We start from the raw sequence: 25,621 nt of genomic DNA, 5'->3' as shown, positions 1-25,621 counted from the left end.
AGGTTGATTTTGGAGGCATTTCTGCCGTGAGCCCTCTTATCCCATGCTTGCATAGTTCAGAGCATACAGTGAGCACCTGATGGCCCAGTTTCCTTCCCTCATCCCTCACTTCCCCACCTCTCACCTTGTCAGCCCCATGCCCTCCACACGTGTCCTGTTCTAATCTCCTTTTCTGCACAGCCAGAACCAAGAGAGCAGCATTTGCACACTTAACTCTTGTGTGGGGCTAACAATCAATGATCCCAGTGATCAGAGACTATGAGAATTAATAGAAAATCAGGAAAGCAGCAAAGCTCCATTATTTAAAAGTTAAGTTTTACTTCTAATGTCTGTAATCAAGCCTCTGTATTAAGCTTTGATTCTTCTATCCCTCTCCTCGTTCCAAGGAGAATGAAAGAAAAACCATTATAGACAGCTTTATCAAATGACTCTTCACACCATTAAATCCCTGCCGTTTATGTAGAAGCAGGACATGAATTCAGAAGCACATTATCCACAAATTCCAGAAGCAGGAGAGGAGGGAAGAGCAGCTGATATGGAGCTGCCTGGTAATTCCCCTGTGATAAGTTTGGTCCCTAGCCCTCCATCATGCCAGCTCTGTTGAGATCCCTTTCACTTGGGGGCCCCTCTTTCAGCACAGAGGGTGAGAGTTGAAACCTTTATTACCTCTACTGTCTGTTGGAAATGGAGCTTTTCTTCAAACCTCAAGATACTCTTTCTTACGAACTTCTTACTTTCCTAACCACCTCTTCCTTCGGAGGAAAGTGTTCTCAGAGAAAGTATCCTTTTACACCTGTCAATCGAATTTAGCTAACATTTATGGAAAGCCTGTCAAGTGACTGCCCCCTGGGTGGTACAAAAATGAAGCAGGCACTGTTTCCGTGCTGTCCTGTCCTTCAGAGAGTCCCTGTCTAGTAGGATAAATGAATTCAGACACAGCGCTCTGCAAGGTACCCGGCACACAGGAAACTCTCACTAAGGATTCATTGAATGAATGAGCTGAAGAATGAATACACAGCAACTTGAACAGAGAGCAGACTATGGTAAATGCTATAGAAGAGAAGAGAACAAAAAATCCTGGGAGAGTTGGTGGGAGAGGCTGCAGGTGGTTAGAAGCACCGGGGAGGGCTTCATAAGCAGAGACAGACAAGAGACAGGGCCCCTTGGGGTGAGACAGATTGAGGTTGGCACACTGGGGCTCTCTGGGAATGAAAAATCTTTCCTGGCCTCTTCTCAACAGCACCAGCGTGCAGTAATTTTCTACCTAAGGGAGGTACAATGATGGGAACACAAGGATGGTGAGGGCTTGTTCCACAAGACGTGAAGTTGAAGAATGACTTGGTTGCCGGCTCTCTGAGAGAGGATCGCCTTCCCTGGCCAAACAGGCAGGCTGATTTCATGTCCGACAAGCTTACAGTTCCCCTGATCTTTACTTTTTGAGTTGTTTAACTCTAATTTGATTAATCATATTTTCCTTCAGTGTATCTTGGGTACCCTAGCACTGAATATATTTCTTTCCAAAAGTGAATACTAACATAATATATTAAAAAAATATTTTTAAAAAAAGTGAATATGGTACAATTTGCTGGGGAGAGAAAGCCTCTCTAGATTGTCTTCTCTAAGAAACTAGGGAGAGGAAGGACTGGAATTATAATCAGGATACTTTTGAAGGGGACCACCACTCTTGGGACCACATATATCATTTATTTTTAATTTTTGGAAATTTAGTATTCACTTCATCTGCAAAATGATAATCATCTGTTGTGAGTGGAATTGTGTACCACCCCATCCACCACTGAAATTCATATGTTGAAACCCAACGCACAAGGGCACCTGGGTGCCTCAGTTGGTTAAGCATCTGCCTTCGGCTCAGGTCATGATCCCAGGGTCCTGGGATTGAGCCCTACATCAGGCTCCCCACTCAGTGGGGAGTCGGCTTCTCCCTCTGCCCCTCCACCTGCTTGTACTCTCTGTATTTTCTTCTTTCAGTCACTCTTTCTCTCTCTCAAATAAATAAATAAATAAAATCGAAAGAAAGAAAGAGAGAGAGAGAGAAAAGAAAGAGAGAAAGAAAGAAAGAAACCCAACCCAGTACATTAGAATGTGACTGTGTTTAGAGACAGGGCCTTAAAGAAGTGATTCAGGCTAAGTGAGATCATAAGAGGGGCCCCAATCTCAAATGACTGGCATCCTTAAAGAAAATGGAGAGGCATAAGGGATGCCCACACACTGAGGAGAGGGCGTGTGCAAGCCAAGGAAAGAGACACAGGAGAAACCAATCTTGCCAACACCTCAGTCTTGGACTTGCAGCCAAGAGGAAGTACATTTCTGTTGTTGAAGTCACACAGTGTGTGGTACTTGCTGTGGTGGCCCTAGCAGACTGATACACTGCCTTCTACTGAGGGCCTACTCTCAGCCTGGCACTGTGCTAAGTGTTTTACCTCACTTGACACTTTTAATGACTATAAGAGTTATTTTTACACTCTTTTTCCCAAAGAGGAAGTAGGTACCCAAGGCCAGAGCTCTAGTAAGTGGCGAAACTCAGATTCAAAGACATAAATAACTGTTGGCCCCAGACAGTATGCACTGAGCATACCACCAACCCCCATTTACTAAGTACTAGCCATGAAAGAAGTACTAAGCTGTAATAATTGCTGGCATTTGAGAATCTTAATCTTTTCCTTATGGAACTTATAAATGATGAGAGACAGACTTAAAAGGTAACACATACATACATACTGCATGGGCAAGAACATCTGGAATTAATGCATGGCAGCGTCACTCTGAATGTAAGCTAAGAGAGCACTCAGGTGATTGTGAAGGTGGCATAGGGTAATGATTACATACATAGGGGGCAGGGGGAAGATCCAGCAGTTTTCTAGTTATGTGACCGTGGGGCAGTTACTTATATTCTTAACTTCAGTTTCCTCATTATTGATAGGTAGGGCTAAATTGGGACTAATAATAGAACATTACCCATCAGGTTGTTAGAGGATTCAACGAGATGCTATAAAACACTTTGCATGATGCTTGGTATATAGTACATCTCAAGAAGTGCATCATGGTGATAAAAAACATTCTTCTAATGGGTATGCTACTAGGATCTAACAAAGTAGCCAACCTGTTCAAACATGGTTGAGTTCTTAATTGTTTAAATGAAAATTATTAATGTTCCTAAATTTATGAATATTTTTGCTGATGCTTATATGTGGATTTCTAAATATAATTTCACTTCCAAAATATTTTGTCCTATCCAGCACATGTAGCTTGAGTCAGATAGCAATACACACCACCAACAACACAATTGGGCAAAATGAAAATGTTCATCAGTGTGTGGGGGATGGTCTGATAGAAAGGCAGGACACAAAGGACTAATAAAATATCTGATAGAAGTCAAAAAGCAAATTAAAAATGAAGTGTGTGTGCACACATACACACCTGCACGCGCATGACATTATGTGCATGGAGGTACGTGTGAGTGTGTTTTCAGGGGCACCTCTGTCCATCTGAGAATAAATCCAAGTACGATTCAAAACACGGAATTGTAGCTGAGGAATCAGCGCCGCACCCCACTTTCCTCACTTGACAGATTGCTTCTTTACTGCAGGTGATTGCTTTATTCACCCCTAAGAGTAGAAACTTCTTTTAGAATGCTTCATGTGCTTTTATGGCACAAACCAATATAAATATTTTGTGGATCTATAAGTAAAAGTATATAAATTCTTATTTATCTTGCTGCATAGAGGAACCATGAAAAACATGTGGAAAGTGGAGTCTATTTTTCTCCGAGAAGCTACCCAACTACATGCTGAAGCAACAGCAGAGAGATGCTTAGTGTCAGAAGTGACAACGAGCCTCTACTATACTTTTTGAGGCACAGGGTGGGAAATAGTTTCTACTGAATACATGAATATTGAACTATGTACTCTGATCAGCTCACTGGAAGGTGATGATTGGGTGGTCAACCACATATGTCCCTGGTGACAGATTGTACTCCTAACCCCAACTAGCAGGCCAAGAAGAGTATGGAATTCAGAGTATGGAACAGAGGGAGAGAGCATGGGATCAGGCCAGTAACATGAATGGAAAACCCAAACAAAGCCATGTCCTGGTCACTGACTCACACCATCCTCTTCACACCCAGTATGACCCACTGTTGCTATTAGCTTCTAATTTTAATCCCATCATTCAAGTTTTGTCCTTCTGTGGCTCTGTTCTCATGGTGGGGTGTGGAACTCTGGAACAGAGCATTGGGACCCATCATCCCAGCACACACAAGGCAGGGGCAGATGGACATCTCCCAAAACCATAAAGAGAAGAAGTTGAGCTTCCAGTTCTCTTTGATCCCCCAACATTATCCTTCTCTACCATTCACCAGTCTCCAAGCTCCATGTCCTTTCGTGTCCTCTGTGCCTTACGTATCACAGTTCAGCATTAGTGCTCGCTTGTTCCTGTGAATTCTTTAATTAGTGAAAATTCTTTGATAAGCCTGTGATTTCAAACTACAGAAACAAGGGAGTATGATGTTCCTTCGTCTTCAGCAGTTTGTTAATAAAGTGCAGAACCAACCCACCTGGTCCCCTATTACTGGTTTCTAAACCCTAACCCATCACCAGGGGCTGATGTCCAAGACAGCCTCACTTCTTAAAATATCACCCAGAGGTGATATTTCAGGCAGGCAGAAGAGAGAACTCACCTGGAATTGTAGATCTCCACCCCCTCCAGTCCTGGCATGTAGGCAATTATCTATTCAACCCATGTCGAGATCATATTTGTGCATAAAGTTGCAGTTTTTTCTTTACGTTATTCCCACCAAGAGTTGGGAATTTCTGACAGTCTTTTGCCAAGTTTCTTTTTGTGAAATTAACATCTAAGCCTGGTCACTAAATCCAAACCTTTGAAAAAATTACAACATGCCAAAGCTAGTAGCAGAAGTTAACAGCGTTGGGTGCGTTGTTTTATTTTCTAAGATGCCTAGATTGTTCTAAAGCTAATACAGAGTGGCTACTGGTTGGAGTAGATGTATTTAAGCTATGAAAAGCTGCCATTTGAAGTGTCCTTTTTTTTTAAGTGAAAACAATGTTGATTAAGTCTATATTATTTGATATAGAATCTGTATTATTTCCTAAAGGATGATCTAGGTTATCTTCTATAAATCTCTTTTACAATATTGTTTAATTTCCTGTTCCTCTTTGAGTACTCGTCAGGTGGATTTAGGGACTTGGATAAACTGCCAGTGAGTGTAGAGTTTATCCTCACTCATCACACAATTATGGAGTCCTATAAGCTGCCAGGCACCATAGAATATGGAAGAAGCATCAGTGGCTGTGCCTTCCCTCTCCTGGGTAATACTGCAGCAGAGAGGGGCAGCAAGGACTCGGGCAGCACTCACAGCACAGCAAGTTGAGGCTGAGGTGAGCAGGAGGCTATTAAGGTCCAACCAAGTATGTGAGTCAGAGAAGCAGTATACAGAGGGGATGGTGGCTCTGGCAGGACCAAGATGAAAGGCAGCAATATTTTGGGCTAGAAAGACTGTGCTGGATGGGCAGCACTTGTTGTAGGGTATTCATATCTCACATCTCTAAACTTTAAAGTCTAATACAATCAACCCAACCTTGGCTTACCACAAATATCCCCCCATCCTCCTACCACTAAGACATGAGAAGAAGTTCATAATAACCTCTCGGGGACACCATGATGCACTCATGCATCCATTAGAAGGATTTATCTCCTTCTTAGAGAGATGAAGCAGGCTCTCTCTTGCCACCCAGAGTCACACAGCTGATGAGCTCATCTTGGAGCTTGAAGACCAGAGCCACAGGTTTAGAGGTCCCTCTGTGTGTCTCTTTCTACAAGTAGCCCTGGTGATGTATACACAAATAGTGCAGTAGGTTCACTCAAAATTAGAAGGCTACTTGACTCGCATATTTTACCTGATCTTGGATTTCTGCACATGGGTGTGTCTACGTGTGAAGGATTCACAGAGGTGGTTGGCAGTGGGTCCCACAAGCTCAAATCCATGACAGGATGTTGTGGCACGGCGTGGAGAGAACTAGTAAAATAACTTTCAGTGAGATTAGATGGTCTTCATTCACTCATTCAACAAATGTTTAGTGAGTTTCTTCCTGGTGCCAGGCACAGCCCTGTGAAACTATACTAGACACTTAGGACACAAAAGTAAACAAGACAGACATAATCCCTACCGTCCTGTAGCAGAGCTTTAACAAATGATTGCCTAACTTATTACTAATGATGCAGGAATGTCATCATCCAGCTTCCCACCCAAGTTCAGGTGTGCAGAGCACCCCCACCAGCACTCCTCTAGGTACCTAGGACCCTACCCCTCTTTCTTGGCTTTATTGGTGGCCTTAGGTATTATGTGTTTGGGGACTGAGCAGAGGTGTTGTTGCCCAGACAACTGTCACTCCCATTGAGTGGCCAGCGGTTGAGGTGCTGACACTGATGAGCTAAAGTCTTCACCAGTCTCCCATGGGACAAGTAGCTGGTGAGTCCCTGAGTGCAAACCATGGGAGGCATCCACTTGCACAAAGGCAGGACAATCCATGTGTGACTCCTGATTCAGCTACCATGTGCCTTCCGGAAGCTCAAACAATGCTTCAGTGGTGGTCCTTTGCTAGCTGCATCTACTTCCTCCGCAGATGCACCATGGTGGATCAGCCACTGTGCTCCCAGAGACTCTCCTTCCTTTCTTACCCCACTCTGTGACCTCTGTGAGGTGGCTACATTCTTCCTTCCCCTTCTCTTATCTCCCCCAGGAGCTCCTTTGGTTCTTTCAAAATAGATCCCGATGGCCCACTGACTCAGCCCCACTCAACCGAGAACAAGTTCCTTTTCCTGGAGGACTCAGAGGCCTGCTTGATCTTCACATTTTCCCAGAAGAGGAAGGAAAGGGTTTGCTGCTGAGTGCAGCAAAGAAAGGGAAAAACAAAGACAATGTTTTTCCATAAGTAAAGAATCCCCAGTCTGTCACCTGCCACAACAAAAACTGTGACCAGAGCTTTGGAGGTAAGCTTGTGGAAGCTCTGACCACAGAGGACAGAGACTGGTTACTGCCCAGGGACAAGGGAGCAGGCTGGCAGGGACAGTGAGCAGAAGTCAGTCCTGGAATTAGAGGCAAGGCACGCTCTTGGGCTGTGCTCCAGGACCACAGATGGGAGCCTGGCCAAGCTGCTGCTTCACAGGCTCTAAAGGCCGATTAGGGCAAGTCCTGAATCAAGCCATTGTCATCAGCCTGGGGCCCTGGAGGTCTGTGCCTCCTGGTTTTGTGCCATCTGCAGGTGAGATGGGAACTCTACTCTCCCTTCTGTTCTCTGCCTACAATCATCCATGTTTCCTAACGCTCCTGGTGAACTTGGGTTCATCCTTCAGTGCCCTCATCAGCTAACCCTCCTCCACTGTGTTCCTTGTCCTCCTATATGCTCCCTCCCCTTGTTGCCTCTAAACTTTATGCTTCCATTTTGTTACTAATCCTTCTGTTTCCTCTTCTTTCTCCCTGCATAGACCATGAGCATCTCGGGAATGGAGTCTGCATCTTTTCTTAGGTTTCAATACAAGCTTTATGACCTTGAGAAGCTTTTCATCATAGTAACTATTTTTAACATTTTCAGTTATTCTCAGTATGTTTTATAAAGCTGAAGTTTAATGATGATTTAGAATGCAGGCAGTGGCACTAAACTAGTGCTATTCCATCAAACTCTCCCAGGGATTCCGAGAGTGCCCTGGGTCTCCCCCATCATAGCACATCCCATACTGTATTGTCACTGCTTGTTGGCCTCATTGTGTCCCCCCACAGATCGTGAGCACAGGAACCACATTGATTTCAGAAATATATCTGTAGCACCGTGCCATCCGTGCCTGTCGTCGGGTTAGGCACCCAATACAGGTGTGTTCAATGAAATGGAATTAAATTCAGAGGTCTCCTAAGGGAGTGGGGAGAGTTGGTTCCTCAGGGTCTAGTCACTGAAATTCCTTACATCCACTCCTTCCTTCTTTGAGGCTATCGGTATAAACATTACTAACAAGTATACCAACAACATGACAACCACCACCACAGTTAGACAGTCACTATCAGTTGGTGTTTCCTGTTTTCAGGCAGTGTGCTGGACCCTGACCTTGAGTGGGTGTTATTTCATTTACTCCTCACAGCAACCGCACAACAGAGTTTTATTATTGTGTCTACACGGAGCATGCTCAGTCTCAGGCTTACCTCAGCTTCTTGCCCAGGGCCCGTTAGCAAGTAGGGTCGGGGGTCGGATTAGAGTCCATATCTGTTGTGAAGAGGGTTCTAGGCAGCTACAAGGTAAATGTAAAAAATAGCTTCAAGAAAAAACAATTATTAGAATTTAAACCACACTTTTTAGAAACATCACTGCACAAATCCCTAAGGAGCCAAACCTTTTTCCTGGAGGACAGTATTGTTAGGTTGATGTTTTATCAGTGGTTGGCAGTGAATAATTTTTTCCCCACATTTTATTATGAAAATTTTCAAACATAGAAAAAGTCCAAAGAATTGCATAGCAAACCCTCATCAATCAGTGGCTTTTCACTTCATTGGGGAAACCCTTATACTCTGCCTTCCATCCCCCAAATTTGCACACCACCCAGAGCCACCCCAGCGCTGAGTAATTCGCTGCCCTGCTTCTTGAAGGAATCATGTTCACAACAATGGTTTTCAAACGTTAGCAAGCATCAGAATCACAGGGCTTGTTAAACATGAATAGAGTTTTCTGATTCAGAATTTGCATTTCTAACAAGTTCTCCGGTGGTGATATAGCTGGTCTGGAGTCCACACTTTGAGAATTAATGGCTTGGGAAATTTTTCCCTGAAAATCACAAGAGACATTTCTCTGTAGACTCAGAGATAGCATAGCTGTGTCTCTATGGGTTTCCTTAGCCCCTGTCTTTTTTAAAAATCTTATGAACTCTGTAAATTGTCTAACATACCATCTTCTCTGTGTAGTGGTTGCTGGGAAGACAAATTTCTGGCTCTCCTTACAAATGTCTTGAAGCTAGTGCATTTTGTCTAGTAACTTCACTTCTGATCATGATTTATATTCCTATCCTTAGTTTCTCTTTGATTTTTCTTTCTGGGCTATTTTTATTTTCTCTTACTCTTTGTTATTGCATGGATTTTTGAAATCCACATTCAACATTTTTTGGAACAAAGCAGCTTATGTATATACCACTACCACTACCACCAACAAAACAACACTTTGATATACCATATTGACTAAACTTTAATAAGAAAGCAGTAAACGTTTCTAACAGAAACATTTTTTGAAAAGAAAAATTACTTCACAGTGCTCACTGTACTCAGGGACCACTGGCCTGATTTTTTTTTTTTTAAGATTTTATTTATTTATTCAACAGAGATAGAGACAGCCAGCGAGAGAGGGAACACAAGCAGGGGGAGTGGGAGAGGAAGAAGCAGGCTCATAGCAGAGGAGCCTGATGTGGGGCTCGATCCCAGAACGCCAGGATCACGCCCTGAGCCAAAGGCAGACGCTTAACCGCTGTGCCACCCAGGCGCCCCAGGCCTGATTTTAAATATAAGATTCAACACATCATCATCTCTTAGTGCTAATTCTCTTTCACCTCACCCACTGCCTTTAAGACCACTGTAACGTACTCAATGCAAGATGGATTAATCTTGTACTCTTAAACAATCTTCTTTCATAAAGAGACTACAGAAAACATGGAAGTATATAAACAAATATTGAGTCAACTGACCTGGGATATCTGCATATGTTTAAGAAGAAACACTTGATACCTTTTTTAAAAAGAACTTATATTGAATTGCTTTTAATTTTATCTTAAATGTTATATACTAGAAAAAATAAAATCTCTTTTAAAAATGACCAGTTTCTGTTGAAACGCAGTATTTAAATTTTCAGTGCTGCTGTGGAGACTGTTTCATTGATAAACATAAATAAGAAGGGCACATTAGAAATATGAAAGAGCCAGTGTTAAAAAGACATCACATCAAAGAAAGTTTCTCTGTTTCCAAAGGGAACAGTCACTCTGAATTTCTTTTACTTTTCGTTCTCACCATGACAAGAAAAATCTGTGGAAATCATGCCTCCCGAGGCTTATGCTTTTGCATGAAAGATAACAAAGGCAGTTCCTGAGATCAATGGGACACAGGTAGAGTTGAGATTGTTTAACTAGAACAGCTCAAACAGAAATAAAAGAAAGGCCATAAGATGTTTAACTTCCGGTGAAATTTCTGAATGTCAAGAGATAATAGAAGTTCCATTCTCCTATTAAGAGATTCAAAGTAATAGGTGTACTCAAGCCTAGAAAACCAAAGTGAATTAAGCAACAATTGAGAATAATTTAAGGTTACTGAGAAAGGGGACATACTGTACCCAGGAGTTCATATTTCTTTAAACTTTGCTCTCTTTTTCAATATAGTGGGTATTGACTACAAATCTTCCTTGCTTTTATGCACTTAAAAAAGACAAATACATAAAATGCCCTTTGACTTGGTTAGCTGTGTAATGGGAAGCTTTGCCACGGTTTAGGTGAAGCTTAAGTATTCATGTATACCAAGATTCTGGAGGAAACAGCCTTCAACATGTACAGAAGGATCAGCTGGTGAGTTTGTCAAGCTTCAGAACCATGTTAAACTAGAGGAGTCGGAAGAGAGCTATGGATCCTTCCCCCCCAATCACAAATAATCACATTCAAACCAATCTGCATACCTGATTCAGGGACCTACTTCCTGCTCTAATGGGTAGACTTGAAAACCCTAGAGTAGAAAGAGACTATAAATATTACAGTGATTTCTATAACTGCAGAGAAGGAAAACATCACTGTAGGATGAAATAGGAATGAATGAATGGAAATGAACTTGTAAAGAAGATGGCATTTGAATTTCAACTGGCACAGAGTAAGGAAGAAGTCAAACCCAATGGCGGGGGGAAGGGGCAGGGAGTAGAATAATCTGAAACAGAGGGAGAGATGAGAATAAGGAAAATGAAATGCCCAGTCTGATGCTTCCGACTAGAAGATGGTAACGCTGGATGGGCAATGTTTACAAAGAGCCTTGAATGTCGAGCTAAAGAATTTTACTTTCTTCAGCAGGCCACGTTGAACACTTAGAGGTATTCGAAGAGGGAGTTACATGACAAAAATGGTGTAGGCTGAGTTAAAGGCATAAAGTCTAAGTTTTAACATGTAAACATGTTAAAATATACTATGTTTATATTTTAACCTGAGATAAGATAGGGCCTTATAATTCTTCTCTTAAAAATATTTCTTGACCATTCTTAGAATTTATATTCTCTCTTATGTTCTAAATTTTACTGTTTCCACATATAAATTGAGCCCGTGAGCTGCAGTGTTTGATCATCTCCTTATTGTATGTCTGGCCCCAGGAACACGACTCAGATCTTCCATGACTGCCACATAGGCCACCAGCTGGCCTCACAGCTCTTCGTGGCTTCTGGTGGTGGTTTGTAGACAAGCAAGATGGAGGTTGCCTACAAATGTGCTGGGCGGCCAGCACCTTCTCTGTCAGCAGAGCGGCTCTCTGACGAAGCTTTGTTGCGCTCTCTCCTTTGAATTCTGTATCTTTCCCCACATGTTTCACATGTTGCAGGCTCCCAAATATCCCAACTTTCCTGTTTGAAAGTTGATTTAAGAAAGCAACATTGTACTGCGATTAATAAGAAATCGTTTCCTCTTTTTCTGAGCAAGAGCAGAAATTCATCAAAATGTGGGGCACCTGGGTGGCACAGCGGTTCAGCGTCTGCCTTCGGCTCAGGGCGTGATCCTGGCATTATGGGATCGAGCCCCACATCAGGCTCCTCCGCTATGAGCCCGCTTCTTCCTCTCCCACTCCCCCTGCTTGTGTTCCTCTCTCGCTGGCTGTCTCTATCTCTGTCGAATAAATAAATAAAATCTTTAAAAAAAAAAAAAAAAGAAAGAAATTCATCAAAATGTCATCCTTTGCCACTGGAAATGTGACTATATACTATCTAAACTACTAAGTACTTCTAGTACTTAGTCCCTCTAAAACCTGAGTTCATGCGTATGTTTTAAGCATTTCTCAACTGTGTCCCAACTGTCCAGAGACACCTTCCCAGGTTTCTGACAAAAGGCTCCTGTCTAGCAGAAGGATCCCTCATGTTCCTGCGCTCCACCCAGCATCTCACCTGTTTGCAGCTTCCCTTACTCTACAAGTTACCTTGCTTGGCCAAGGGTAACATCAGCCCCATGCGTGCTCTGCTTTCCCGTCGGAAGCTAATGTAATTGGCCTACAGTCTGCTTCTGCTCCCTCAGAAGAGAAGTTATCTTTTTCAGGATGGTCTTGGGAGTATTGAGCTGATTCTGTGTTCCCTCTAATCAAAATGCTAATGACTGGGGCTGTTCTAGAGGCAGTTGTGAACTTAGAGATTTCCCAGATGAATTCATATAAGACCAAAACATTGTCCTCTCAAATGGTTCCAGGCTGCTCATCATGAAAAATGGATCCCTAATTATCTGGAGCTAAATCCTAATCACCACCCCTGGTGCACCCAAGTTAGCTTGCATAAAACAGGGATGGGAGACCCCTTGGCTTGGCATCAGCCCATTTCTAGAGGTAGTGTAGTGGTTAGGAACCAGTCTCTAGAACCAGAGGCCCCAGGTTCAAATCTGCCTCTGCCAGTCACCACTGTGCAAATTTGAACAGATTGCCTAGCATCTATTCCAGTTGCCTACTCTGTAACACGGGGTTAAAAATATTCCCTACGTCTTCAGGTCCTCGTGAGGAGCAAATGAGTTAATAATATGCATAAGGTGCTAGAACAGTGCCTGGCGTGTGGTAAGAGCTATAAAAGTGTGGCAAAATAAAGAACTTCAGAGTCCCTTCCACATCCCCACAGCCCATTCTCCTGTCTTCATTAATCCTAGGATCTTAAAGCCCCCAACTTCTATTCTTGTCCAAAAGGGTCAGTGACTGAGTGGAATGGATTGGCAACAAGTCATTTTGCCTTTGAAATGCTTGGCCTGGACCACCACCCACTTTGTTGTTTCTTCCCATTTTCTGAACATCACAAAATGTAATATTCATGTGTCAGGGAATCCAGGATTGTATTTTAACATTTTATGGCCTCTTTGTAAAGCTACCTTTTCAATTTTAGAGGAGGCAGTTTTATGACTCCCTTTGATAACCACTTAACTATTAAGACCCAAACAAAGAAGAGGAATGGTCAAAGGATATCAGGTACTCCCAGCCAGCTAGAGTCCCACTTCTTGAACATTATTCAAATTAGCTCCAGGACTCATAATTCTGTGTTTTCATTTATTGCTGCAGTAAAGTAAATGGTTCTTTTATCCAAATGTTATTTCCTGGCTATTAATTCAGTAGTTATTTTGGATTGTAGCACTCCTCTTTGATTTAGGGATATGGTGCCTTATAAATATTTAAAAGTTGAAGACTGACACTTGGAGAAATTGACTTTGATTTGTTTTGTTAATATCCTATGTCTAGAGTAATTATAGGTTTGGAAGATGTGGTCCCATTCTCTACTTATCAGAAGATATGCAGAGATTGTGTTTCTATAACAAGGAAATCTGGCAACAGAAGGCTCTTCCCAAATCTTTTGCAGATAAGATCTCCATGCACAACTCCTCAGGACACATACTACTCTTAATTCTTCATGATTTCCTCCTGAAACTGCTCTTGAACCCAGTAGTGTGGATGAAAACTATCTATACTTCTCACAATAGCTGAAACTGGTCATTTCTGAAAGGCTGGGGACTTCCTGTGCATCTACAAGTGCCAGCAACGGTTTACGACAGGGCTCAGGGTGATCTATATTCTGGTATGATTTAACTCTGGATCAATCAACCTATTAGGGGAAAAAAGACAAGGTCAATAAGTATGGGTCTTGGTGAACCAGAGGTCACCCTACATTTTTCAACCTAATGTTCTTATTTCCTTTCCATTAACATTTCATAATGAAAAAATGCCTATATTCTTTAATTTTTAAGATAATTAAGTGAATTTAGTGCCTTTGAAGGGTAGAGGATTTATAATGGCATCAGAGACTACACTATTAATAATCCACAAGACAGGGGCCACCTGAAGAGCAGCACGGCCTCCACTGCCATATAAGCTCCTCGGCAACCAGCTGGGAGGGGGCTGGACTTCCTCTGCCAACTCAGGACCAGACTCTTCTCCTGAGAGCAGAATCACTCTTGTCTTTTGGGACGGGGCTCCTGCCCTCTTGGGAAGTGGTTTTCCAGTTGTATTTGGGTTTGAACGTGAACAAACTGCCGTGAACACAGATCTTCTATGTACATAGAAAGCCCTTGAAACGTGTGGTGGAAGTAGAGAGTCGTTCTGGAGTTTCCATAAGGGGAAGAAACATGGCATCCGCCTCTAAGATTGTTACAGCTTAAAAGGCGAGGTCAGGATTGACACAGCTGAACACACAGGAGTATCAAATAGAAGAAAGGAGTGTGCACAGTTGTGGCCAGGCCCAGGCACGTAGAAACAAAGGGACTAAAAACCAAAAGCCAACTTACTTCTGAGTTCTCCAAGCTGATTGATCGTTTAAGGCATCATTTAATAAACATAATTTCAGTGATTTTTGGATAACGGTGGTAGAGTAAACTGACTCATTTTCTTTTGTTCCTTCCTCAGTCCCCACTAAAAACCCATGAAGAAAATTTTTTTAAGGTATGAATTCTCAAAAACAAAGAAATTAGGAGAGGACTTAACAATAACAAAATATTGAAAGCTAGGAAACTGATAAATATTAAGTAATTTAGCAAACCAAAGAAAGGCAAAATAAGCCAGCAATGGGAAAAGATGGGAAGCAAACAAATTTATACCACAGAGCCCCTCCCAGATAGGGGACTAATTAAGTACCTTTGGAAGTGGGGATGAAGCTGGGACTATGTACAGGAAAATGGGGAATTGAAGAAACAGTGCTGTCTCTGGATGCTTTGTCTCACGCCTCCATTTCATAAACACTGGGACCCGTGTGTAGCTTAAGAGTATATCACAGCTGCTCTTCGGGTTAGGGAGACACCAGCACAGAGCTTTAGGGTAGGCATACAGGCTGCAAACAGAGCTGAATGAAGAGCTAGAAAACCGGTGCTGAGACTCCTCCCCCAGCCCCCTACCCAGCCAGGCTCCACCCGCAAGATTCTTCTCTGGGGATCGGAGTAGCTAAAGAGCAAAGCCCTAAAGAAACCCACATTGGTGGCTTTCCCAAGGAAACAGGTCAGTTAGAATTCCCCCTCCACAGGAGGCGGCAGAAGCTTTCACAGGAGCTATAGAGCCTGACTTGTAAACAGAAGCTAAGAATCAAAGATGACCCTACAGCTGAGGAAAACATCTAACACTCTAAAACCTCTAATATATGGAAATGATTGCTCAACAGATAAGCTGATGAAGACAGAGAATAAACCATGAACAACATGAGGGTTAGGGGCACCAACCCCCATGCAGTCAAAAATCTACGTAAAACTTTTGACTCCCCAAAAACGTAACTACTAATAGCCTATCATTGACCAGAAACCTTACCGATAACATAAACAGTTATGTTTATGTTTAACATATTTTGTATATTGTTTGTATTAGGTACTGTATTCTTACAATAAAGTAAGCTAGAGAACATAAAACGTTAAGAAAATCGTAAGAGGGGCGCCTGGGTGGCACAGCGGTTAAGCGTCTGCCTTCGGCTCAGGGCGTGATCCCGGCGATCTGGGATCGAGCCCCACATCAGGCTCTTCTGCTATGAGCCTGCTTCTTCCTCTCCCACTCCCCCTGCTTGTGTTCCCTCTCTCGCTGGCTGTCTCTATCTCTGTCGAATAAATAAATAAAATCTTTAAAAAAAAATAAAAAAAATAAAAAAAAAAAAAGAAAATCGTAAGAAAGAGAAAATACATTTACAGTACTGTGCTGTCTTTATTGAAAAAAAGCTGCATGTAAATGGACCCATGCAGCTCAAACCCATGTTGTTCAAGGGTCAACTGCATACACATGCAATGGGATATTATCCAGCCTTTAAAAAGAAGGCAATCCTGTCATATGGTACAACATGAATGATCCTTGAAGACATTATGCTAAGTGAAATAAGCCAATCACAAAGAGACAAATGCTACATGATTCCACTTATATGAGGTATCTAAAGTAGTCAAACTCATAGAAACAGAAAGGAGAATGGTGGTTGCCAGGGGCTGGAGGAGAGAAGGGAGAGGAGAATGGGGAGATGTCCATTGGGTACAGAGTTTCAACCACACAAGGTGAAAAAGTTCCAGATACCTATTGTACAACAGTGTGCATATAGTTAGTACTGTACTGTATTTATGTATTGGTTCATTATTCTTCTGTGTTGGGGGGAATAAACAATGTTTGGATTTTAGCCTTGAGATGTAAACTCTTATGGAGGAGCGTGGAGTTGGGAAGGAAGGATTGATTATATGGTTTCTAGAATGCTTAGAGTATCCAGAGTTGGATTTCATTGCTCACCTGAAATAGTCCCAGGGTGACGATGACTCCTTGAGTAATTTATACCCAGTGAATAGACTAGAAAAATGAATCCAGAATGTCCCCGATAACCTGAAAAGGTAGAAATTATTCCCTTACGAAGAGTGGCCCAAAAGATATGGTGAACCCAATGAAATCAGCATGAAAATGATTCCCAAAGATATTTTTTCTTCCTTTTAAGCTTGTGCGGGGCAACTGATGGACAGCCGCCTCGCTTGAGTGTTTTGAAAACCCTGAATATGTATGACCAATATTGTAATTACGTTGTGATGTTTATATAGAATGAAACGAAACGATATTGTAAATTTAGTCTTTCGGTGAAACATATGCTGGTGCTGATCCTCCAAACACCTCTATTCTATTAAGAAGACTTTTTGTGCCAGAGATGCTCTGTCTGACGCCTGCCATCTTTCTGAATATATAGACCACACGTGTAACAAAGTGCATGTGCGGAGCTACAGGATATGAGGGTACAAGAAACAAGGAAATAAGGATACAAAAAACAAGGCAAAGGGGTGTATTCCCACGTCCTCCTCTGAAGAGCAGCAATTAAAATTCACAGCTGCTGGCTGCCCAGATGTTTCTTGCGTTTAGTGCTCCGTAATATGCATCAGAATATGTTGTATGACTGCAGTTTCAGTAAACTAGACAGCTTTGTATTCTAAATTCTGCAGACTAAATCCAGTGTGTATATTTTTTCTTCAGATTAGCTTCCCTTCCTCCCTCCCACCCTCTTCATTTGCTTGGGGCATTTGCAGTTCGGAAACAAAAGACATTTCCAGCTCAGAGTTTAGCTGTATCAGAGTGTAAGTGCAGGTCAGGTCTGATTTATGTGGCACGTCTGATAAGCAGGAAAGGAGAGCCTGATGAGGGGTTTGGAAAAGCTGGTGAACTTGGCTTGACTTATGTCTTCTGTTTTGTAGGCAGCCAACGTCCCTTTGGTGTCAGAACTTGCCATCGATGACATACACTTTGATGACTTTTCTCTTGACGTTGACGCCATGATCACAGCTGCTCTCCGGATGTTCATGGAGCTGGGGATGGTGCAGAAATTTAAAATTGACTATGAGGTAAGATATTCTGACAGGGTGATCTGTCCGGGACAACATGGTAGCCAGGTTTCCCAAATGCAACTTAAGGTTTCTCAAATGCAAATGATACTACTCAGCCTGCACGCTCATGGGATTACCGTGAGAACCCTGGGAGGTTTGTGGAAGGACTTTGGGTGGTGGAGATAACTCAGACGTAAGGCATTGTTTTGATAACAGCCCACTGGAGACACATCCAACCACCTGATACAACCTCTCCCTTCCCATTTCAGACACTGTGTAGGTGGCTGTTGACAGTGAGGAAAAATTATCGAATGGTTCTGTACCACAACTGGAGGCATGCCTTCAATGTGTGCCAACTGATGTTTGCGATGCTAACAGTAAGTGTGTTCGGTGGCGGTGGAACGTCATCTGTCATTTGTATGGACCTAGAGGCCTTCTCCTTCGCATTTCCATTTCTCTGACAAATTGCCACGTGATTTATTTTACACTGGAACTTACCTGCCCTGGTTATGGGAGTATATATTTCACAACAACTTCTGGGCTTGAAAGCAGCAAATTCGCTGACACCTTGAAGCAGGTGTAGTCTTGGCATGATTGCTTGAGCCTCTTTTCAATGTTTTATCTTGGGAAACTGGTTCTTTTTACAAAAGAAATGCTTAGATTTTCAAAGGAATCTTTTTGCACAGGATATGGGCACGAGTAACAGAACAAAGGGATCGCTGGATAAAACTCTCTCGGCTGGTGGAAAGTCACAGCCGGGGCGTGTGGAAACATTACCCACGGGAATTTGAAAATCCTGAGAGAACGCTTATCTGTGAGATGTCCACGGTGGTCATGGGAAGGAAATAGTAGAGCAAATGCTGTTAGGGCGCAGGGGCACACGAGGCTTAAAATCTCTGTTATAAGGTCTGTCACCCAGGGAAGGTGGTAGTCTGGTTTTCGGAGATGGTTAGAGCCACTGGCCAGAGGGTAAGCCTTGGAACTTAAACTAAAAGCAAATGTTTGTGGCAAAGATTAAAACCAAATCTCTTATTCATCTCCATTTACTGGCAAGAAATAAGGCTTGTTTTGGCCTTATTTCCACTTATACTGTTAAACTGTAATCAAGTAAAATGTTTTCTGGCTTAAATATATTGGCTTCTCTGGCCTCTTGGTTTTATACACATACACATATGTATGTAGATGTACATATACGTACATATGTTTGTGTGTATAAACATATTTACCATACAAAATAGAAGAGAACACAAGTTTTAGATTATTAGAACATAAATCTAGGGGCACCTGGGTGGCACAGCGGTTAAGCGTCTGCCTTCGGCTCAGGGCGTGATCCCGGCGTTGTGGGGTCGAGCCCCACATCAGGCTCCTCTGCTATGAGCCTGCTTCTTCCTCTCCCACTCCCCCTGCTTGTGTTCCCTCTCTCACTGGCTATCTCTATCTCTGTCGAATAAATAAATAAAAATCTTAAAAAAAAAAAAAAGAACATAAATCTAAGTACCTCACATCTTTGTACCCACACTAAAATTTAAACCCAAAATAAGGAACTCCAAATGATACACATTTTCCTTTGGCCAAATGAACAAATACTGCTCTGCTCCTTCCTTATGAAATCTCCGTCCCATTCTCTCCTATTAAAATTGTACTCATCCTTGAAGGCACTGATCTATGCCAGTTTTTCCACAAAGTCTTCCCCTTTCTCCCCAAGAATCAGTAATTACTTCTGTCTGTGTGCTGTGTCTAGTACAACCTGTCTTTCTTCCTGCTGTGTATCTTACGTCACAGAGCCCTCATTTTGCTATAGAGTCAGCAGCTTGAGGCTAAAGAGATCATTTCTTATTCTTTCAACAACATTCACTTGCTTGCCCAACATTTATTTACTGAGGGCCTTATGAGCACTTTGCACGCCCTCATACGCTTGGTAGGTTTTCAACAGATGTGTGTTAGATTAACTTGAACTCCAGTGTGCATACAGCATAAGGAGATGGGACCAAAATGTCTTCACTTTTACACTGGAGGACTTCTGTTTTGGATCCTTAACCACTTAAGGAACAAACAATGTTGCTTAAAGTAAAATAAAATTTAAAAAAAACACTTTCATTTTGCCTTTCCATATCAGATCTCAGTAGGCAAGGAATCATTTTCTGTGTGCAGAGTTTATGTGTCTGGCTCACAGGAGACATTCAATAAAGAAAGTGTTAATCTGTTATTTTGGAGAACCTATGGATTTATGGTGAATTGCCAAAAATAAGTCAGCAGGAGTCTTGTTCAACGAAGGGAAAAAGGAATGGCCTTGCTATTATAAGTTAGAGATGTCAAAGACAGAAACAGACTTCTATGACAAGCTTTAAAATAGTCGGGGTGGGGGAAGTTAGCAAGAGCAGTGGGGTCAGGGAGGACACTTAAGAGTAAAAGGAAATACGTACCCAGTTTTCTTTAGTATATGTTTCCAAAATATAGACAATCTTGCTCCTTTTCAGGAACTAGAAGAAAGCAGAACTCTCAGACTCTGTTATTACAACAGGGGTATTCATCCTGCCAGAATATTTCAAGGGTATAGTTATTTTTCAAGTCTGCTCAGCAACCTTGAAGAGTAGCCCTGTGTGAGGAGGTTTGGGTTTTGTTTTTGTATTAATGCTAGCTCAGAAAGGGGAGAATTCTTTGTTAAATTTCCCACCCTGGCTTTGAAAAGAATACACTGGTGAATGTTATTTTTTCTCCCTCACATTGAATTGAGAAGCCACATCTGGAAAAGATATTATTTCCTGCCCGTTAAATTTTGCTGAACTTGACTAAGGGTTACAATAGGTTGAAAATGTCAACTTTTGTCCCTAACACAAGCAGTCTCTTCAACTTGACCATGGGCAACCTGATTAATAAAAATTTTTTAGCTAAGAAAATAATTACAGAGATGAAAAAAGATTATTTGATCAGTGAAGAAAAAAATGAATTTAATTTACTCCTCAGTTCTAATTTCTGGAATATGACCTCAGCTTATGGCAAAATTATAACCTACTCATTTCCATGAATGGGCATTAATGCTTCAGATACTCCTGAAGACTAGTAGGGGCTTTCACTGTTCTGTTCTCATTAATGACTATATTTGCATTCTAGTTATCTCATATTCCATTTCCATGTATTGAGTGAGAAACAAAATTTTCTCTTAATGTATTAAAAAAAAAAAATTACCATACACCAACCACCACTGGATTCATTCTGCCTGAGTCACAAAGACAGAAAGCATGGCACACATATGTTGAGTTTTCCTCTAGATGGCGCTCCAAGGCAAAGTTTCCCAGCCAGTTGCCAGGAAAGAAAAACGTTAACCAACCTTCCCTGAAAGTACTTCTTTTCTTCTAGGACAGAAGATAATGAGGCACACACACCCACACTCTTTTATTAAAAGAGGCACCAACAAAGCCAGTGTGTCCAAAAAAAGCCCCTCCTATCAGGTCTATATTCTGACTGCTTTGCCCACAGAGCTGTTAGCAGGAATAATCCAACACTTTCCATGTGACCTTACATATGTGCGTGTATGTATTTTTCTAAGCCCATTGTCTGAGAGTGGGAAGATGCATGGTTGTGTGTCTTTGCCGAGCAAATTATGACACCATGTACAACAGGACAAGCAAATAGTAAATCTACATACCAGCTTCCAAACCTTTAACCCTAAAATCATTTTGAACATGAAAAATGAACTTACTGACTCAGAATTATGTTTTGCAAAAGTATTCAACCTCATGTCTAGGTAACAAATAGGTTTTGTTCCTTTACAAGGAAAAAGAATGAACTGCTTTGAAGAATAAGCAATTTGATACAAAACTGTGGAAATTTAGTTCACAGGGAACCCTGCTAATGACTTACTAATTTATTCCATGCCTCTGGCCTGACGTTCCCAATTTTGAAATGAAAGCTTCAACATTATTCTTCGCTTCCAAAGAGATATTTAGGTAGTTAGAATTTACCAAATATTTTTAATTCCTTGGATAAATACAGCACATAGTGCCAGTTACTATTGGGGGCCACAACAAGGAATAAAAACCAGCAGATCAAGAATAACTATACAAATTCTATTTATGGAAGCTTGTGGAATAAATATTCCATTAAGCACATACATAATGAACAATGAGAAACACATCTCTTCTATTCACAATGCAGACCAGATAGAGAAAACGACCGTGCTTTTGTTTGTATTCCGTGGAATAAAAGGTATGCGGTGACGCCAAGGTTGCAGAGACATTTTTCGGTTTTATAAATGATGTATGAGTTCTGACAGATTCCCCGGGGGTGGGGGGAAGGTTTCCTTAATAGTCAGTGTTCTTTACTATCCCATAAATGTACTCATTAGCACCTTGGGCCATGCCCTGCATCCTGGAGGGCTCAAAAGAGATTCATTTGAATGAGTGGATTTAGTTGAGGGTAATATTATTCATGTTGCCTAGTGTCCAGTTTTTTAAAAAACTATAAAACGATGAACAACTATCACTGCTAGAAATCTTGTTTTTTCTTCATATCACACTAAGGTTCAGCTAGGGTTCATATAGAATATTATGATCCTGCAGAATTCACTGGATATGAAAAGAGAAGAGCACATGATCACATTAAAATTTATGGTGGTGCTGGCGGCATGGCGCCCGTGGGGGATTGCAGTTAAACACTAATAATAACCAAGTATCAGAGCAAACACATTGACACCCCCTGACATTTACTGGGGGCTTCTTAAATCTTAAATGTGGAGGTAGCGTGTTTAAGTCCATATTTGTGTTGTCAACAAGGTTATTTTCAGAGATAAGCTAAGTCATTTTATTGGTAATTCAAACTAGAGAGCAGAAGGGACGTTTAGGGAGAAAAATCCATCCTATTCACCAGCTTGAGGATAATGCGCTGTCTGCTGTTTGCCGTTTTCAGAGAAGTCCTTGATTTTTGAGATAGGAAATTTATTCTGGAAGGAGATCTGAGAAGCACAATTGGAACTCTCCCCCACTCCCTCTCCCCCCCAACTCCTCCTCCCCCCACCCCCTGGCCTCCCAAGAAGGACAGAGCCAATTAAAATTTTTTTAGAACCAATTAAATTTTTGAATAAAATATTTTCACTAAGTAACCAGAATCCTAATCTCAACAAAAATCCAATTTTTTTTTTGTAGATTGTCACATTGGGAGGTCCAGAGAGATCTACATGTTTTGTTCTGTAACTGACTGTAATAGTAACAAATAATAATCATATTTATAATCATCAAACATCATTTTCACATTGTACTTCCTTTTCATGTCATTAGTAACTACTATATTTACTTGAAAATAAATGGCAGCATCATCATAACAATGCGATAAAATCTGCATGTTAGAAAAGCCAGTTCTTTAATCTTCATGTAGGTATGTCTTGACTTCCAGTGTAACTTTAAAGATGGCAAGTTTTCAATTTAGGAAAGGAGTGATTTTCAGCATATTTGCAGAATATCAGCACTGGGCACTAATCAATTTAAATACTGTGCTTAAATTACATTTAAGAGTCCTGCCTTTTCATCATTTAAGAAGGTTTCCATTTTTCTTCTCTCTGGCCACCTCTGAGAGCCCCAATTAGGCACTCCATGCTTCTAGTTGACATTCCCTTTATCCACATTTATTTTATAAAAGGAAAAAGGCAAAGCCGCACATAATTAAGAACCCGGTGTGCTAATAACCAAACATACAATTGGGCAGAAGGATAATCCAATCCATTTCCTCACACAGGAGAGTAACCTCCATAACTCACTTTAAGCGCTGCCATTCATGAGTTATGGGTCATTCCCTTCCTAGTGAAAATAAATTCTCCCGCACCATCAGGCAGAGCTGGGTATTTTTCTTAGGACATGTAAATTGTAAAAGTGTATGAACATAATCACGTCCGGCATTTCGGGGCGCGTATAACCTCCCGCTCATGGACACAGACTTGTGAGGAAATGAATGTGGTTTCAGGGCTCAGTCTGCCTTGTTACAATATAGGATTTTTGATTAAAGGGAATTTATTCTTGAGATTTTTACGGTGTTGGTAAACTGCTTAATCTGTCGCTTTGTGTTTTATGACACCAGCCGAGTCCTCCAGGTCAGGGAGACCCGGCAGCAAAGCCAGGGTCATTTATCACAGCCTCCATTCTCCTCGGTTTATAACTTAGTGATGCACTTCCGTGGGGCTGGAAACTGGCACTTCAAGCTGTCAAGTTGGGAGCTTTAAAAAGTTTTAATTCTTCATGAGTCCGGTGTTTAATTTTGGCTCAATGATGGCTAATAAAAATTTGGGTAAGCTTTGAAGAGCCCTCATAGTCTTGAAATTGATCACCCTGGCTTCTCGTACTTGGAGAGGTCTGTCTCTGCACAATTCATGTCCACCAAGGGCTCTGCCTCATTTTCTGTGTTCACAAACCACATGCTGTATTATATTCAGTTCACTAGTAATTTATCACAAAATATAAACTACCTTTCTTAACATGAACAAAAATCTCTGCCCTCAAAATATCACAAAGCACATATATTTTTAGTGTTGAAAGCTAAGTCCTTAAGAGTCGAATATGCTTTCTCTTGTTTCTTTTTAAATTACAACGTGTGCTGCATGCATGCAGATATGTAGTTCTTGTATTATCTAAATTGAAGTAGAAGCTTTGTTTTTTCCAAGTCTTAAGATACCCACTCTGAAATTTTCCTTATGCCATTTGTATATCTTTTTACACATTTTATCAAAGTATGAGGGCAGAGATATTTGACCAGTTTTTGTTTGACTGCACCAGGACATCTTGGGAATGAAATAAAGAGTGTTGACAGATGCTGGAGGTTTGCTTTGAAAGACTCTAGCACAGGAGCAAACAAAGCAACGCATGTGAACAGACAGATGAAACAGGACCAGCAAACCACAGATTCTGTTGAAGTTGGATAATGAATACGTGGGGGTTCATTATAGTATTCTACTTTTTGTATGCTTTTAACTTTCCAAAATGAATAATTTTTTAAATTATGATAATAGGTAGGTTAAAAATTAAGTCTTGGAAGTGGTTAAAAAGTAACTCCATAAAATTTACTAAAATCCACCCATTTTTTTTCATGCATCAAACATTCATTCACTATATGCAATTACACCAGACAGATCACTGAGTTTTGCTCCCTCACCTTTCTCAGACTTACATGGGCAAACAGTTGCAACATTACTTGAGGTTGAGAGTCACAGTATATCCAAAATATGACTTAGGTTTTACTGTTTGACGACAAGTGCCTTTAGAGGCTTCTGGTTGTAGCAGAGAGTATTTCAATGTAGACTGTAGGATTTTCCCAACTCTTAGCTTGGTAAGGAAAGGGTCATTATAGATTTAAATCAGTATTTGGCTGCATTCATCTGGAGGAGAACGAGAAGCAAGTTTGATCAAAACTACCTCTAGTCCTATGGATAATTAGACAAACTATAAGTGGTTTGTGTTACATTACATGCTTTGGTGAAGGGGACGTGTAAACATAGTGCTGGACGGTGGTCCCCTAACAGCTGGAAATGTTCTGGTCTCTGGACCTCAGAAATGGGGCTAAAGTGCCTCTTTTTCAGCTCAGCACACCCAAATACTGGCAGATGAAGATTACTGTAAATTCCTAAGGGGTATGACCATTAAATCTGGATGATCTGGTTTGTGCAGTAAGGTTTTTTCCCCAGTAGGGGATTGTGGCTGTGAATCCCTGTTCTCTTCCCCATTGAGTTTTCATCACAAATCAGCCCTGGTTGGCAGAGATAGGAACCTATTTTAAGAAGATAGGATATGGCATCAAGTAGTATAAATGTAGTCATAAGCACTCTTGGTAAGCCATTGAAATCTGCTTCCATCTTAAAGCTCGAGAAAGTCCTATATCTAAACTCATTGCTTTGGAGCAATTGAATAGGTTGATGCCCGGTCAGCCTGCTCCTTGGATTTGTATGTTGAGAGGTAGCCATTCCATCTTGAAGCCAACAAAACAGAGTCCCAAAGAGAAACATGCTGGGCTTGCTGTTCACTCCCATGGAGGCCAAACACGTACCTTAGCAACTCTCACCACTCTGATGCACCCACACTGG

The 25,621-nt window shown here is 41.4% G+C and overlaps 1 protein-coding gene across 1 annotated transcript in view; it reads left to right on the top strand.

Annotated features, from left to right (window-relative positions):
* The window catches only part of PDE11A (phosphodiesterase 11A), a 361,649-nt gene that overhangs the window by 253,406 nt on the left and 82,622 nt on the right, over positions 1-25,621 (top strand). The window contains exons 11-12 of the mRNA XM_045806179.2: positions 17,434-17,580; positions 17,832-17,939. Coding sequence (XP_045662135.1) covers positions 17,434-17,580; positions 17,832-17,939 — 255 coding nt within the window. The remainder of the gene's footprint in view (positions 1-17,433; positions 17,581-17,831; positions 17,940-25,621) is intronic.

The sequence above is a fragment of the Ursus americanus genome, chromosome 1 (assembly GCF_024610735.1).
Source record: "Ursus americanus isolate L20-20 chromosome 1, mUrsAme1.1.p, whole genome shotgun sequence".
Lineage (NCBI taxonomy): Eukaryota > Metazoa > Chordata > Mammalia > Carnivora > Ursidae > Ursus > Ursus americanus.
Note: the sequence above shows the minus strand (reverse complement) of the source record. Positions and strands in the feature narration are given on the sequence as shown.